General features: G+C 34.1%; 1 protein-coding gene across 2 annotated transcripts in view; it reads left to right on the top strand.

Moving 5' to 3' along the window:
- Positions 1-2,265: 2,265 nt before the first annotated feature.
- The window catches only part of LOC115411207 (uncharacterized), a 40,332-nt gene continuing 28,785 nt past the window's right edge, over positions 2,266-13,812 (top strand). For both annotated transcript variants that reach the window (XM_030123200.1, XM_030123199.1), the window contains exon 1: positions 2,266-2,480. In XM_030123200.1, coding sequence (XP_029979060.1) covers positions 2,314-2,480 — 167 coding nt within the window. In that variant the 5' untranslated portion in view covers positions 2,266-2,313. The remainder of the gene's footprint in view (positions 2,481-13,812) is intronic.

Genomic DNA, 13,812 nt, shown 5'->3' with positions numbered 1-13,812 from the left:
ATAAACTCAAAACAGATAGTAACTGATACAAATACATTGTTACAAATATTACATTATTTAACTAGTAGTATTGTGACTGCCTCCGCCGCTACCGCTGCCACAATAATTCTAGCAAATTAGGCTAGGTATTATTAAATATTTTGTATTATTACAACAATTATTATTTTCCCCTCACTCCCCCTCTCTCTTTCTCACTTTCATTTACACCCCCTCTTCCCCTTTTTCCCTATCACCCCTAACCAAGCTATATGGTTTAGTTGCTATTTACATTTATGATTTTTCTTTGTAATATGACGGTTGTTGTTGTTGTTGTTTGTCACTACTCTGTCATTGTTGTTGTTTCTGGTTTGTTTGTTTATTTGTTTGAGTTTCCCTTTGTTTATGTGTTGTTGTTTTCTGTCCACATTGTCTTGTTAACTATCACTAATAAAAAAATAAAAAAAATTGATTGATGAAATTTGATTGGCAATATGGTGGTCAGAAATAAAGTTAAAGAAAGAATAATATGATCGATGATGTTTTCTGGAGTTAGATAAATAAACAAGTGGCTCCAGACACAACAAGCCCCGCCCCTCGCACATGTTGTATCTTATTTGGCATCGATCCAGCTGATGTCATCGTCTGTGCACGTGCTGATGTCAGCATATCCACTGCCTCTGTACATGAGCCAGGTTTGAAATAAATTGAAACAAAATTGATGTTTTTATAGATATGTAAAATTTTGCCCATTATCCTCCTGAAACCCAGGAGAGGAAAAGTTCTGGGTTTTTTTTACATTTAATAATTGTCTTGATTGGAAATGGCATGATGCAACAGTTTTTTCAGACAGATTTTATTTTATTTTTTTTTTACGGAAAGTCCTTTGCAGTAGACAGCATTTTGTTTTGTTTTTTTTTTTTTTTGGGGGGGGGGGGGGGGGGGGTTGTTTTAAATAAAGTTGTAATACTCTTGTCCCCTACAGAGGATAAACATGCATTGCTGGGTCTCAGGAGGATATAAGTAAATAGGAGAAGAAAAAAAAAAAGATTTATAAAATTCTGAAGAAAATTGAAACAAAATTGATGTTTTTATAGACGTGAAATTTTGCATATTATAAGTAAATGGGAGAAAAAAATGACTTAAAAAATTCATAAAAGTTTGAACTTTTCCCAAAATGTAATAACTTCTATTCTGGGTCACTGGCAATCTACAAACCCAGTCTGGTGTGAATTCAACCAATAGTTTTGCCGCTAGAGTTTTAACAAACATACAAACAAACCGAACCTAAAACAACATTCCAACATTTATTTAGTCAACATTTATTTATTTATTTATTTATTTATTTATTAGATCGAGAGATAGATAGATAGATAGATAGATAGATAGATAGATAGATAGATAGATAGATAGATAGATAGATAGATACTTTATTGATCCTGAGGGAAATTCAAGTATTCAGCAGCACGAGTACAGCACAAGAGGACAAAAACTATTTACTTACTCCTTGCCTTCCCTTAATAATAAACCAACAAAAATAAATAAACCAACCAACCAACAAATAAATAAATAAATAAACACATACATCAATTAATTAATTAATAAACCAACCAACCAATAAATAAACAAATAAATTCATTCATTAATTAATAAACCAACCAACCAATAAACAAACAAACAAATAAACCAACAATAAATAATAAATAAATAAATAAATAAAAATCACAGCTGAAACAAATGATATAAAATTGTTGGGTGAAATTTTATAGAATAAATTATTAATATGAAATTTTTGGACTTTTGTAACTTTTATTTAATATCATGTTTACATTTATGATCTTTTTCACTGTAATATGACGTTGTCGTTGTTGGTGGTCAATACTCTGTTGTTGTTTTTGGTTTGTTTGTTTATTTGTTTGATTTTCCCTTTGTTTATGTGTTGTTTTTCTGTCCACATTGTCTTAACTATCACTACTAAAAAAATAATAATAACAGAAAAAAAAATAAATAAATAAAATGTGTGTGTGTGTGTGTGTGTGTGTGTTTCTGGGTGGGTTTAACCCTGGACCTGCCTCATCCCCTCTTGTAACTTTTATTTAATATCATGTTTAATTTAATTTTAATAAATTGTGTGTGTGTGTGTGTGTGTGTGTGTGCGTGCCCCCTCCCCCTCCTGTCCAGGGTCTGTCCAGGGTCTGAAGGAGGCCACAGACCAGAGGGGGCGTGTCCTCCTGAACGGGACGCGGCCCCGTGCGCTCACCTGGGCCGCGTGAACTTTAACCTCGGCGTGGACGGGCGCGCGGCTCGGAATGCTTCGGTCCGGCTCCCGGATGCCCGATGCGCGCGGAGGAGGCTGCTGACGGAACCGGTTCAGGGAGGATGTCAACAAGTGACGCACGAGAGTTGGATCTGGGAGTCGGAGGAAGAAGAGGAGGAGGAAGAGGAGGGGGGGGGGATCTGGTGACGCCTGCGGACCGAGTCAGACCAACACGGACATACGAGAGGTACGTGAAAATACGAAAACGCGGCACTTTTTCCGCTCTCCTCACGTGTTAGAGTCCACTTTCTGCCTTTTTTTCTCCGTAAACGTCGCTTTTCACGCACTTTGAACGCTTAACTTTGAAAGCTTCGCACGCGCGCGGAACCGCCTCCGGATTCTGCGCGTTTTAAGTCGCGCGGCCGCACGTGAGCGCGCACACTTCAGCTGCATCCAAACTGAAACCACTGCGACATTTACGACGTGATTTGACACAATTCGGCTGCAAAATAGTCGAGTTGTTGGACTTTTCCGGCAGGTTTTCAGCGGGTTTCAGTCCCACCGACGCCGTTAACGGAACATTCAACACTGTTGAGCAGCAGGAGGCGGGGACGAGCTCCGATACTGTGAGTTTAAAGCCTTTCAACCTGTGTTTTTTTTTTTTTTTTTTTTTTTCTCATATATGGTTCTTAAAGATTTGTTGTGTTTGGGTTGAGTTTGTGCAACATGACAGTAATGCGCCAGTTTCTTGCGCCAGGGTCTTTGCACCACATTTGAGGACACTTCCAGAGTATTATGTAATTTATGAAGTAGGAGGCTTGTCACTATTATTACATAATCCCATAAAAATACACAACTGACAGCCAAGTTTGACACAAAGAGTTAAAAGTAATAAAAAATACCCACATCTAATACATCAGGGGGGTCAAATTCATTTTAGCTCAGTTTAGTTCAACATACAGACTAACCCTTTCATGCATAGTGGTCACTCCGGTGGACAGTTATTCTAGAGCTTTAATCTTGTATATTCATGGGTTTTGTTTTATTTCCACATCAACCAACACAGTGGACACTTGTGCATCATCTCATAAACTGCAGTTCATACCATTATTGTAACTTTGCTGTTCTTGATTGGTTCTTGAGTGGAAATCAGTTGTTAATATTTATTTTTTGCACATTATCTCCATGAAGTGAGTAATAACTAGTATTAGAATATGTTAAAATGTGAGAAAACATCAGATTAGCTGCATTAAACATGGTTTCATTTCACTGTTTTCATATCACTTGATGATATTGGGTTTTAAATACATGTTTCTTTGCTTCAAGAATAAAATTCATGGTGTAGCTGAGTGGACGTTTTGTAACTCCATGAAAAACAGGTTGATTAAAAAAAAAAAAATAAAAAAATTAAATCACATGGGTTTTTTCATGTCTAAAGAGGAATAAAAACACTCAGGAAAAAAAAATCTTGATTAAGGTTCTCATAATTCATGCATGAGAGGGGTTAATATGATATAAAATGGGCTGGACCTGTTAAATAATATAAATAATAGAATAAGAACTGTTAAATAAGGTCAACTCAAGTTTTTTTTTGTAATTTATGAAGTAGGAGGCTTGTCACTATTATTACATAATCCCATAAAAATACACAACTGGCAGCCAAGTTTGACACAAAGAGTTAAAAGTAATAAAAAAAAAAAAAAAACAAAACACATCTAATACATCAGGGGTGTCAAATTCATTTTAGTTCAGTTTAGTTCAGCATACAGACTAATATGATAGAAAATATGCTGGACCTGTTAAATAATATAAATAACACTGGGTTACAAAAAAATGTTTTTTGCAAGTTGTCTAGGTTTTTTCAACTGAATTAGGAGCATTTTGCACCGCTAAATCCAAAAATGACATCCGTTTTTCTCAATCAGGTCAGGTTTTTTTTGCTAATTTGATTTTGAAAAATTTGATCTTTTCACAAAATATAATAATTAATACCAAAATAAGATTGGTAAGCACACTTTATGAAACTTGTGACTTGATTCCTGTTAGGTACAATGGTGTATTCACCGCAGATGTAGCAGAATACGTCAGGCTTATTTTTGCAAGATCTTCTAGTCGAAGCCATTTCATTCACCTGTAATATTAAAAAAAAACATTAATCATAAATTAGCAAAAGTAAAATCTTCAGAACTCGTTTATTGCAAGAAATATGAAAGAATTTTGTATCATATGATGTGAAAATGCCCATAAATGTAAGCAAAAATGTTAAAAAGCCAGTATGTAGCATAGTTCAGAAAGTTGACCTGATTGAGCAAAATTAATGTGATTTTTGGATTCAGCACACCAAAATTATCCTAAATCAGCTCAAAAAACTTAATGAATTTGTTGTTGACCAGTGTAATAGAATAAGAACTGTTAAATAAGGTCAACTCAAGTTTTTTTTGTAATTTATGAAGTAGGAGGCTTGTCACTATTATTACATAATCCCATAAAAATACCCAACTGACAGCCAAGTTTGACACAAAGAGTTAAAAGTAATTAAAAAAAAACATCTAATACATCAAGGGTGTCAAATTCATTTTAGTTCAATTTAGTTCAACATACAGACTAATATGATATAAAATGGGCTGGACCTGTTAAATAATATAAATAATAGAATAAGAACTGATAAATAACGTCAACTCAAGTTTTTTTTGTTTGTTTGTTTGTTTTTGAGTGAAAAAGATAATGAAAATGTTTACATATGAACTGTACTTGAACATAATATGAACAACATGAAAATTCTTTAAAAAAAAAAACTGTAATTTTAACAATATTACACCTTATTTTATTTTTTTTATTTTGAGCTGCAACCAATTAATCGACTCAAAGTGATCCAAAAAATCATTCAGCCACAATTCTCCTGACTCAAAGCTTTGTTTCCTTCATTTCTCTGCTGTTAAACATTGGTTCCACTGTTGTGTTTCACATAGACACTTACTGTGACGCACAAAGAAGCTTCAATTCAGGAAAACTGCAGTAGAATATCTCCCTTCAATCAATTTGAGTCAATTAATCGAATCGGGGATTTTTGCATTGGCTTCAAGCACCGAGTCGATTAATCGGTTGCAGCTCTAATTTTATTGCTTGATTTATGTCCAAAAAACTGATTTTCAACTTAAGTGCCCATATTTGGATGACTTGTAATACTCACTGAAGCTGAAATCCATAGGGCTCTGCTTTGTTGTCAAGGAGTGTGATCAGTGTTTGACCTTGATGATCATTAAAATTAGTTAAAAAAGTAAAATAATGACAACTACAAGCTTTCCGTAATATGTTACAGTGAAAGAAGTAAAATTCCATGATGAAAATGTTCACGTCTAAAAACTATCCTTTTAAAAACATGTGAATAACATGAACAAACTGAAATGTCATTAGAAAAATAAGTGTCATTTTAACAGTATTATGTCTCAGTTTATCATTTACACATGTGCATTACAACTTATAGATTACAGTGGATCTACAATATACAAAACATTTAATTACAGACATAACATTATAGACATTTCTTTTAATTCTCTTCAGACATTTCAGGTTGTTCATATTTGTTCAGGTTATTCACATTTTTGTAAAAGGCTAGTCTAAATGTTTTTGTGTGATTTTACTTTTTTTTTTTTTTTTTTACATTAAAACAGATGTTTATAGTTTATTATAATAGTATTTTGGTGGTCTGATCCACTTTAGATTGAATTGACCTGAAGTGATTTTTAACGTCCTCGATTGTTAATATCGTTATTGTAATTTTTGCATTTCACAAATTCATCCCATGGGCCAGATTGGAGCCTATGGCAGGCCGGTTTTGGCCCCCGGGCTGCATGTTTGACACCTGTGCATTAGAATAACAGCATAATAACCTGTAAATAATGACACTCCCAAGTTTTTCTCTTTGTTTTATTGCAATACAAAACATTAAATTATGAAAATATTTCCATTTACAAACTTTCCAAACAAAAAGATATAAATAACTTGAAAAACTAAAATTCTGAAAAAATAAGTGGAATTTTAACCCATAAAGACCCAAATATACGGCAGTGACCAAAAGCATCTACTGATTTAAACTGTTTAATACCTGTTGATCCATTAATCCTATCAATACATGTAAATAATTGGTGTAAAATACAGTTATTCATCCTTTCATGGTCATCAGATCATGGTCATCATCATTTGGATGTTTAGAAGCTTCATAGTTACGATCAACGACAGTGGATGGACACACTGGGTTCATGTTAAGTTAATGAGAGATTTTAGTGGAAAAAGTAACTTTTTCTTCAGTTTTTTCTATGTTTGATATAATAACCCCCAAATGTAATCTCACCATGATAATTAAAGTACATGATCAGTAAATTAAATATAGGAAAATACCTCATTTTTACTGAAAAAATGCAAAATACGGAGAATAATATTATGATAAATAATGATAAACCACTTAAGAAAAGGTAAGAATAGTGAGAAAAATTGATTTGAGAACTGACACAAAAGTAGCACTGGGTCTTTATGAGTTAAGGTCAGAGGTGTCAAACATAAGGCCTGTGGGCCAAAATCGGCCACCAAATGGGGTCCAATCCAATGAAATGCAAAAATTACACCAAAGATATTTACAATCAAGGATGTTGATGATCTAATACGGGTCAGACCGGTAAAATACTAAATAATAACCTGTAATAATAACAACTTCAAATTACATCAATATGCTTACATTTGCCAAACTATTCTTTCACAACAAATGATTCTAACCTGAACAAATATGAACAACCTGAAATGTCTTAAGAAAAATAAGAGTAATTTGAATATATTTTGTCTGTTATTAAATGTTTTGTGTATTTGTAGATCCACTGTGATCTTTAAGTTGTAACGTACGTGTGTAAATGACAAACTCCGACATAATATTATTAAAATTACACTTACTTTTCTTAAGACATTTCAGGTTGTTCATGTTATTCACATCTTTTTAAAGGATACTTCGCAGACGTAAACATTTTTATTGTGGTAATTTTACTTTTTTCACTGTAACACATTACAGAAAGTTTGTAGTTGTCATTAATATTAATATTTTTTACTAATTTTTGTGATCATCAAGGTCAAACATTGACTTTTTTTTTGCTTAATTCAAGAAAAAAAAAATCTGCCAATGGAACAAGTGAAAATTATCTTGGTAAGATTTCTTGGAATAAGATTTTCCAGATCTGTTGTCTAAAAATAAGTTCTTATATCTCACTGAAAATGACTCTTTAGGTGATTATGTCTTATTTTAAGTGTGATGAGATATTTGGACTAGAAATGAGATAAATTCACTTGGTAAGATTTTGACTTTTAGAGTGCAGGGTTGAAGATGGACCTGTGGAGTTGAATTAATGAAGAATTCAGACCCAGGCAGAGCATTACAGTTTATGTAGACCACAGGGAAATGTGTGAAAATGCATAGTTCCATTTAAAAAAAAAGCAAATATGAGGGAAAACCGGAGAAAACGGCAATGTGAAGATATGCTTTTATGTCAAAATATTTGAGTCTAGTTTTAATTTATTACAATTTTGATCTTATATACCTAATATTTGGAACCAATATTCTCTTTTAAAGTCTTTGAAAAGGTTCTTCAAGCATCTTTGTGTTATTATGCAATCAATTATATATATTTTCAAAGCGGATTTTATCTTCATTGTGTGTTTTTTTTTGGCCTTTTGAGTTGATATAGTAGGTTAAAGTGAAAAAATAATAGGTAGATGATATAAATAAAGTGTGCTGAAAAAAAAGATGGCCAAACAGGGTATAGTTAACATTTCTTTATATAGTATATAAAGGCAGTACTCAGAAACAGCCAAAATAGGCTCAGACCATGAGGGGTAAATTCTCTTGACATTCAGTGTGAACGATAAAGTAGGATTTTTTTCACTGTACAAAGAAACCTGTTTCTTTGCTGTACACATGACAATAACACATTTTGAATTTGTTTTTAACTTCCAACTATAATGTTCATATTGCGACAGGCCTCAGATGTGATTTTCAGTGTAATATGCGCTGGCCCGTTGCATGTTTATAAGCTGCTCTACAGAGTAACATTAAAGTGCGATAATCCGCATTAGCAGTGTTTTGTTGCATTATCTGAGTAGACGAGCTCATACATGTGCAGCTCATCAGATCTGAACCACAGTTACCTCCGTGGATACACAATGCTGCTGCCCGTGCATGTCTGCAGCGCTTCCTCCACTCATTATCTACACATCCTTCTGCTAATTCCCTCTAAACCTATCAACTGCATCACCGTGAAGACCCGCTTTGTCTTGCTTTTGTTACCGTCTCCTGGTCCAGTCTCTTTGTATGGGTCTTAAAGTGTAAATCACTGACATTTGTTGGAACGTTGCATGCTTTTTGTGAGTGTGGCGAACACCACCCACACCGAGTTCAGGCCGGATCCGTGTGGTTATGTAAGTGTGTTGGCAGATGCAGCACACGCCCACAGTGAGGCTGACCTAGAGTGAAGAACACGCCGACATGCTCGTATGAGACTCGCCAACAACACGGAGCAGCCAAAAAAGAAATGCTCAAGGATACTGGTTAGTCATCAGTGTCCAACATGACAACAAAAAGAAGGAGTCCACACAGTCCAACATGGACAATACATAGAACAACATGACTCAACAATGGATGGATGGATGGATGGATGATAATATGGAGAGATGGATGGATGGATGGATGATAATATGGACAGGTGGATGAATGGACACATGGATGGATGGATGATAGTATGGACAGGTGGATGAATGGACACACGGATGGATGGATGCACAGATAACAGGATGCATAGACAGATGGACAGAAACAGACAGATGGACAAATAGATGGACAGATGGATGGATGATAACAGAACGCATGGACAGATAACAGGATGGATGAATGGATAATAAGATGGATGGATGATGATAACAGAACACATGGACACATGGATGGGTAACATGAGGGATGGATGAATAACAGGATGGATGGATGGATGGATGATGATAACAGAACGCATGGTGGTAACATGATGGATGGATGAATAACAGGATGGATGGATGGATGGATGCACAGACAACAGGATGCATGGATGGATGGACAGAAACAGACAGATGGACAAATGGATGGATGGATGATGATAATAACAGAACACATGGACAAATGGATGGACAGATGAATAACATGATGGATGGATGAATAACCGGATGGATGGATGAAGGGATGGATGGATAACAAGATGGATGGATGGATAACAGGATGGATGGATGGATGGATGATAATATGGATGGATGGATGGATGGATGGATGATGATAACAGAACACATGGACAGATGGATGGATAGATGAATAACAAGATGGATGGATGAATAACAAGATGGATGGATGGATGGATGAATAACAGGATGGATGGATGGATGGACAGACAACAGGATGCATGGACGGATGGACAGAAACAGACAGATGGACAAATGGATGGATGGATGGTGATAATAACAGAAACACATGGACAGATGGATGGATAGATGAATAACAAGATGGATGGATGAATAACAAGATGGATAGATAACAGGATGGATGGACAGATGATGGATGGATGGATGGATAAATAACAGGATGGATGGATACAACACATAGAAACAGCCATCCAATAATACCTAAAACCTTCAGCCCAGTTTGACTGAAGTTTATCTGGATTTTAACGTTAACATCTGGTTTATTATATGGTTTCATGGACAGTTGGATGGAACTCCTGTCACTTTGAGGCTCATGGTTCAGATTCTGTAAATCACTGGGTTTTGGTTGATATATCGTCTGAAAGAGGACGAATGCAGCTACGTTTCTTATAAATATTATGCACTGGTCAGACACAGTCTCAGAGTAACAGCAGGTTGAGTAGAAAAGTTTAGGGTATTTCCAAGACATCATCCACTATTAAGGCTGAACATTCTGAGCAAATACGGAGAAAAACGCAAAACGTAAACTGCAATTTCATAAAAATCGTACCAGATATGAGGTCACTGATTCAGGCTGGTAAAGTTTGAAGTCTTGTGATCTGTTTAAAATTCCAACTATGTTTTTGCGTTAAATAATGTTGAAGTAGGGCTGCACGATTTTGGCAAAAAAAAAAATCCCGATTTTTTTTTTTTCCTCTAAAAACTCAATTTTCGATTTTGATTTCGATTTTTGGGTAAAATTACAAAAGACAACAGAAGTCAGCATGTCGTTTTTGTGAGCAGCCAACAATGCAAGGCACTGCTCCCTACCTCAAATCTGTGATGGTATCACGAGATGAACCCACAGAAGTTTTTTTCTTAATTAAATCTTTATTGAATGAAGTAGAGTATACAAACAATGTATACAACAAGAAAATAACAGAAGTTTGCCTGGGGAAATACACTATAATACAATGTCCAAATCAGAGCAAATACTTATGTTTTTTATAGCCTTTTTGTTTCCAGATTTATCTAACAGTTTTAAATAAAGTTCAACATCTTTAAAAAAATAATAATATTTGGTTTTGTGTTACAGAACTTACATTTGTGAGGTGAAAAATTTAGCAAGTAAGAGGACTAAATTAATTCTTATATATATATATATATATATATATATTTTTTTTTTTTTCCCCTCTGGGTATCTGGGCCCACAGAAGTGATACAAATGTTAGTCAGTGACAGGCATCAGTCGTGCGTGTGTGTGTGGACCAGGTTAATATGAGTGATCCACATGTGGTTCTGTTTTAAACTGGGGGATCCGTGCGTGGAACAGACCGACCCGGGACACACTGGAGGGATTCTATGTGTGGAGCTGGTGGATGTGTGTGGGCACAGGACTGTGTGGGCTCCTCTGCTGAGGCTGATGACCCCGAGACTCGGACCCGGTTCGGAAGAAGACAGTACGGTACAGATCCGGGACAATGTAAGATGAGTGATCCACATGCAGTTCTATTTCAGTTGCGGGATCCGTGCGTGAAGCCACGGCTTACATTGCCATAAGTACTGCGGGCTCATTAACACATTTAAAGTCCGGTCATTACACAGACTTCTGTGACAGACCGCTGTCACTGAGAGGAGGAGGAGCCTACGGGAGCCCGCAAGCGCACGGCCGCAGGCACGAGAGAGATGAAATCGATTTTACGATTTCCCTTTTTTAAAAATCGTCCTAATTAAAAAATCCGATTTCGATTTAAAATCGATTAATCGTGCAGCCCTATGTTGAAGTAATGTGGCTCAAAAGCAGAGTATGTGTGATTATTTTCATTGGAATCAAATGGGAGATTTTTTTCAGTTTCTAATGATTTTTGACGCATTCTATTTGTTTCCTCAAGCGATCAAGTTTATATCTAATTGAATTTAATCAATATGTCTTGTGTTTGTTTGTCCATCCTTCAGATTGTATCTTGTGAAGTTGTTTTTGTCGACCATTTGACAAATACACAATGATTGCCATGCAGAAAAATACAACTAATGATGACATTTCAGGAGCTGGAACTGGAAAAAGGGAAAAAAGTTTCTCAGTTATACATTTAATTGATTATTTATTCTGTTACAGTTGATGTGGAAATGTTGTATGGGATTAAAACAGAAAACCCTCAATTAGAACATTTCGCCAGCAGAATCATTACCAATTTTTCCCAATTTTGCAGTTTGATAAAAAGTAGAAAAAACACCATCTTGTCAATAATTTTAATCTGACATTTACTAACATGGAAGTTTAAAACATGGAAAACTAATGATCTTTGTGATTCATTTTCCTGTTTTACTCAATTCTGAACAAAACAGATACGACATGACTAAAATATTATACAAATAATATAAAAACCCTGTCATTTAAACAATAATATTCACCTGTTGTATAATGGAAATGCTCAGAAACACAGGTTATTATAAACGTAGACATTATTATAAAGGCGAATGGGGTGTAATTATCTAAAACAATTGCTAGTATCTCAAATAACTGTGTTATAATGATTATGTAATGTTTGTCCAGGTCCACTAACATGCACATAACCTTCATGGAAGACATAAAAATAGAATGAGACCCAGTTTTACCAGGGTTTGCAGAGCACCGCAGTACTATATATATATATATATATACTATATATATATATATATATATATATATATATATATATATATGTATATGTATAATATATATATATATATATATGTAATATAATATATATATATATATGTATATGTATATATATGTATATATATATATATATGTATATATATGTATATATATGTATATATATATATATATATATGTATATATATATATATATATGTATATATATGTATATATATATATATATGTATATATATATATGTATATATATATATATGTATATATATATATGTATATATATGTATATATATATATATATATTATATGTGTATATGTATATATATATATATATATATATATATATATATATATATATATTTTTTTTTTTTTTTTTTTTTTTTTTTTTTTTTTAATTGTGATTTGACAAAACATGCATTTTTGCGCAACCTTGGACCTGTATCATCTAGTAAATAATAATTTAAAAATGCACGACAGGTTTGCAGATTCATACTTTCAATATATAATTCCAATTCCCTGAGTAATCCATGATTCCACCACTTTATAAAACTTTATTTCCAGAAAATAATAAATGCACATGAGTCGCATAATAATAGGAAAATCTCAGAATTATAAAATTACATGCATATATATATATATATATATATATATAATAAAAATAGGAAGAAGTCCCTGTATCTTGGCGTCATGTTCTATCAAGAATCAATACCCAGTTGAATGTGTGAGGTTGTCTGGTTCTGTCTCTATGTGGTCTGGATGTAGGAGATCAATCTGACACTAGAAGTGGGCGGTGCTTTCACTGGAGAATCAAAGCCCGTATATGACTTCTATCAGTGATCAATAGGAACTATATTGATATCAGTAACCATTTACGTGTTGTAAATCATCAAAATATGGACCACTATAAGTGAAGGCAATTTTTTATACATCCAAAATTCATCAAAAATTTTTAAAAATCCAAATTTGTTAAAACTGTGAACAAACTTTGTAGACAATGTCCCAAGAAAGATGCATATAAAATTTTAAGTGAATCCGACTAGTGGTTTTGGAGATGATTGTTGAAATCCAGATCTTCAGTTTGACCCTTCAAGGTCACTCAAGGTCAAAGGTCATGGACCCAAATCAAAAGTCCATATTTGACTTCTATCAGTGCTCAATAGTAACTATATTGATATCTGTAACCATTTACATGTTATAAACCATCAAAATATGGACCATTATAAGTAAAGGCAGTTTTTTATATTTCAAAAATTCATCAAAATTTAAAAAATCAATATGTCTCAAAACTGTGAGGCAACTTCATAGACATAGTCCCAAGAAAGATGCATATAAATTTTAAGTGAATCCGACTAGTGGTTTCGGAGATGATTGTTGAAATCCAGACCTTCAGTTTGACCCTTAGAGGTCACTCGAGGTCAAAGGTCAAGGACCCAAATGAAAGTCCAGTGCTCAATAGTAACCATATAAA

Source organism: Sphaeramia orbicularis, chromosome 20 (assembly GCF_902148855.1).
Source record: "Sphaeramia orbicularis chromosome 20, fSphaOr1.1, whole genome shotgun sequence".
Taxonomy (NCBI): domain Eukaryota; kingdom Metazoa; phylum Chordata; class Actinopteri; order Kurtiformes; family Apogonidae; genus Sphaeramia; species Sphaeramia orbicularis.
This window is presented reverse-complemented; position numbering and strand designations above follow the sequence as displayed.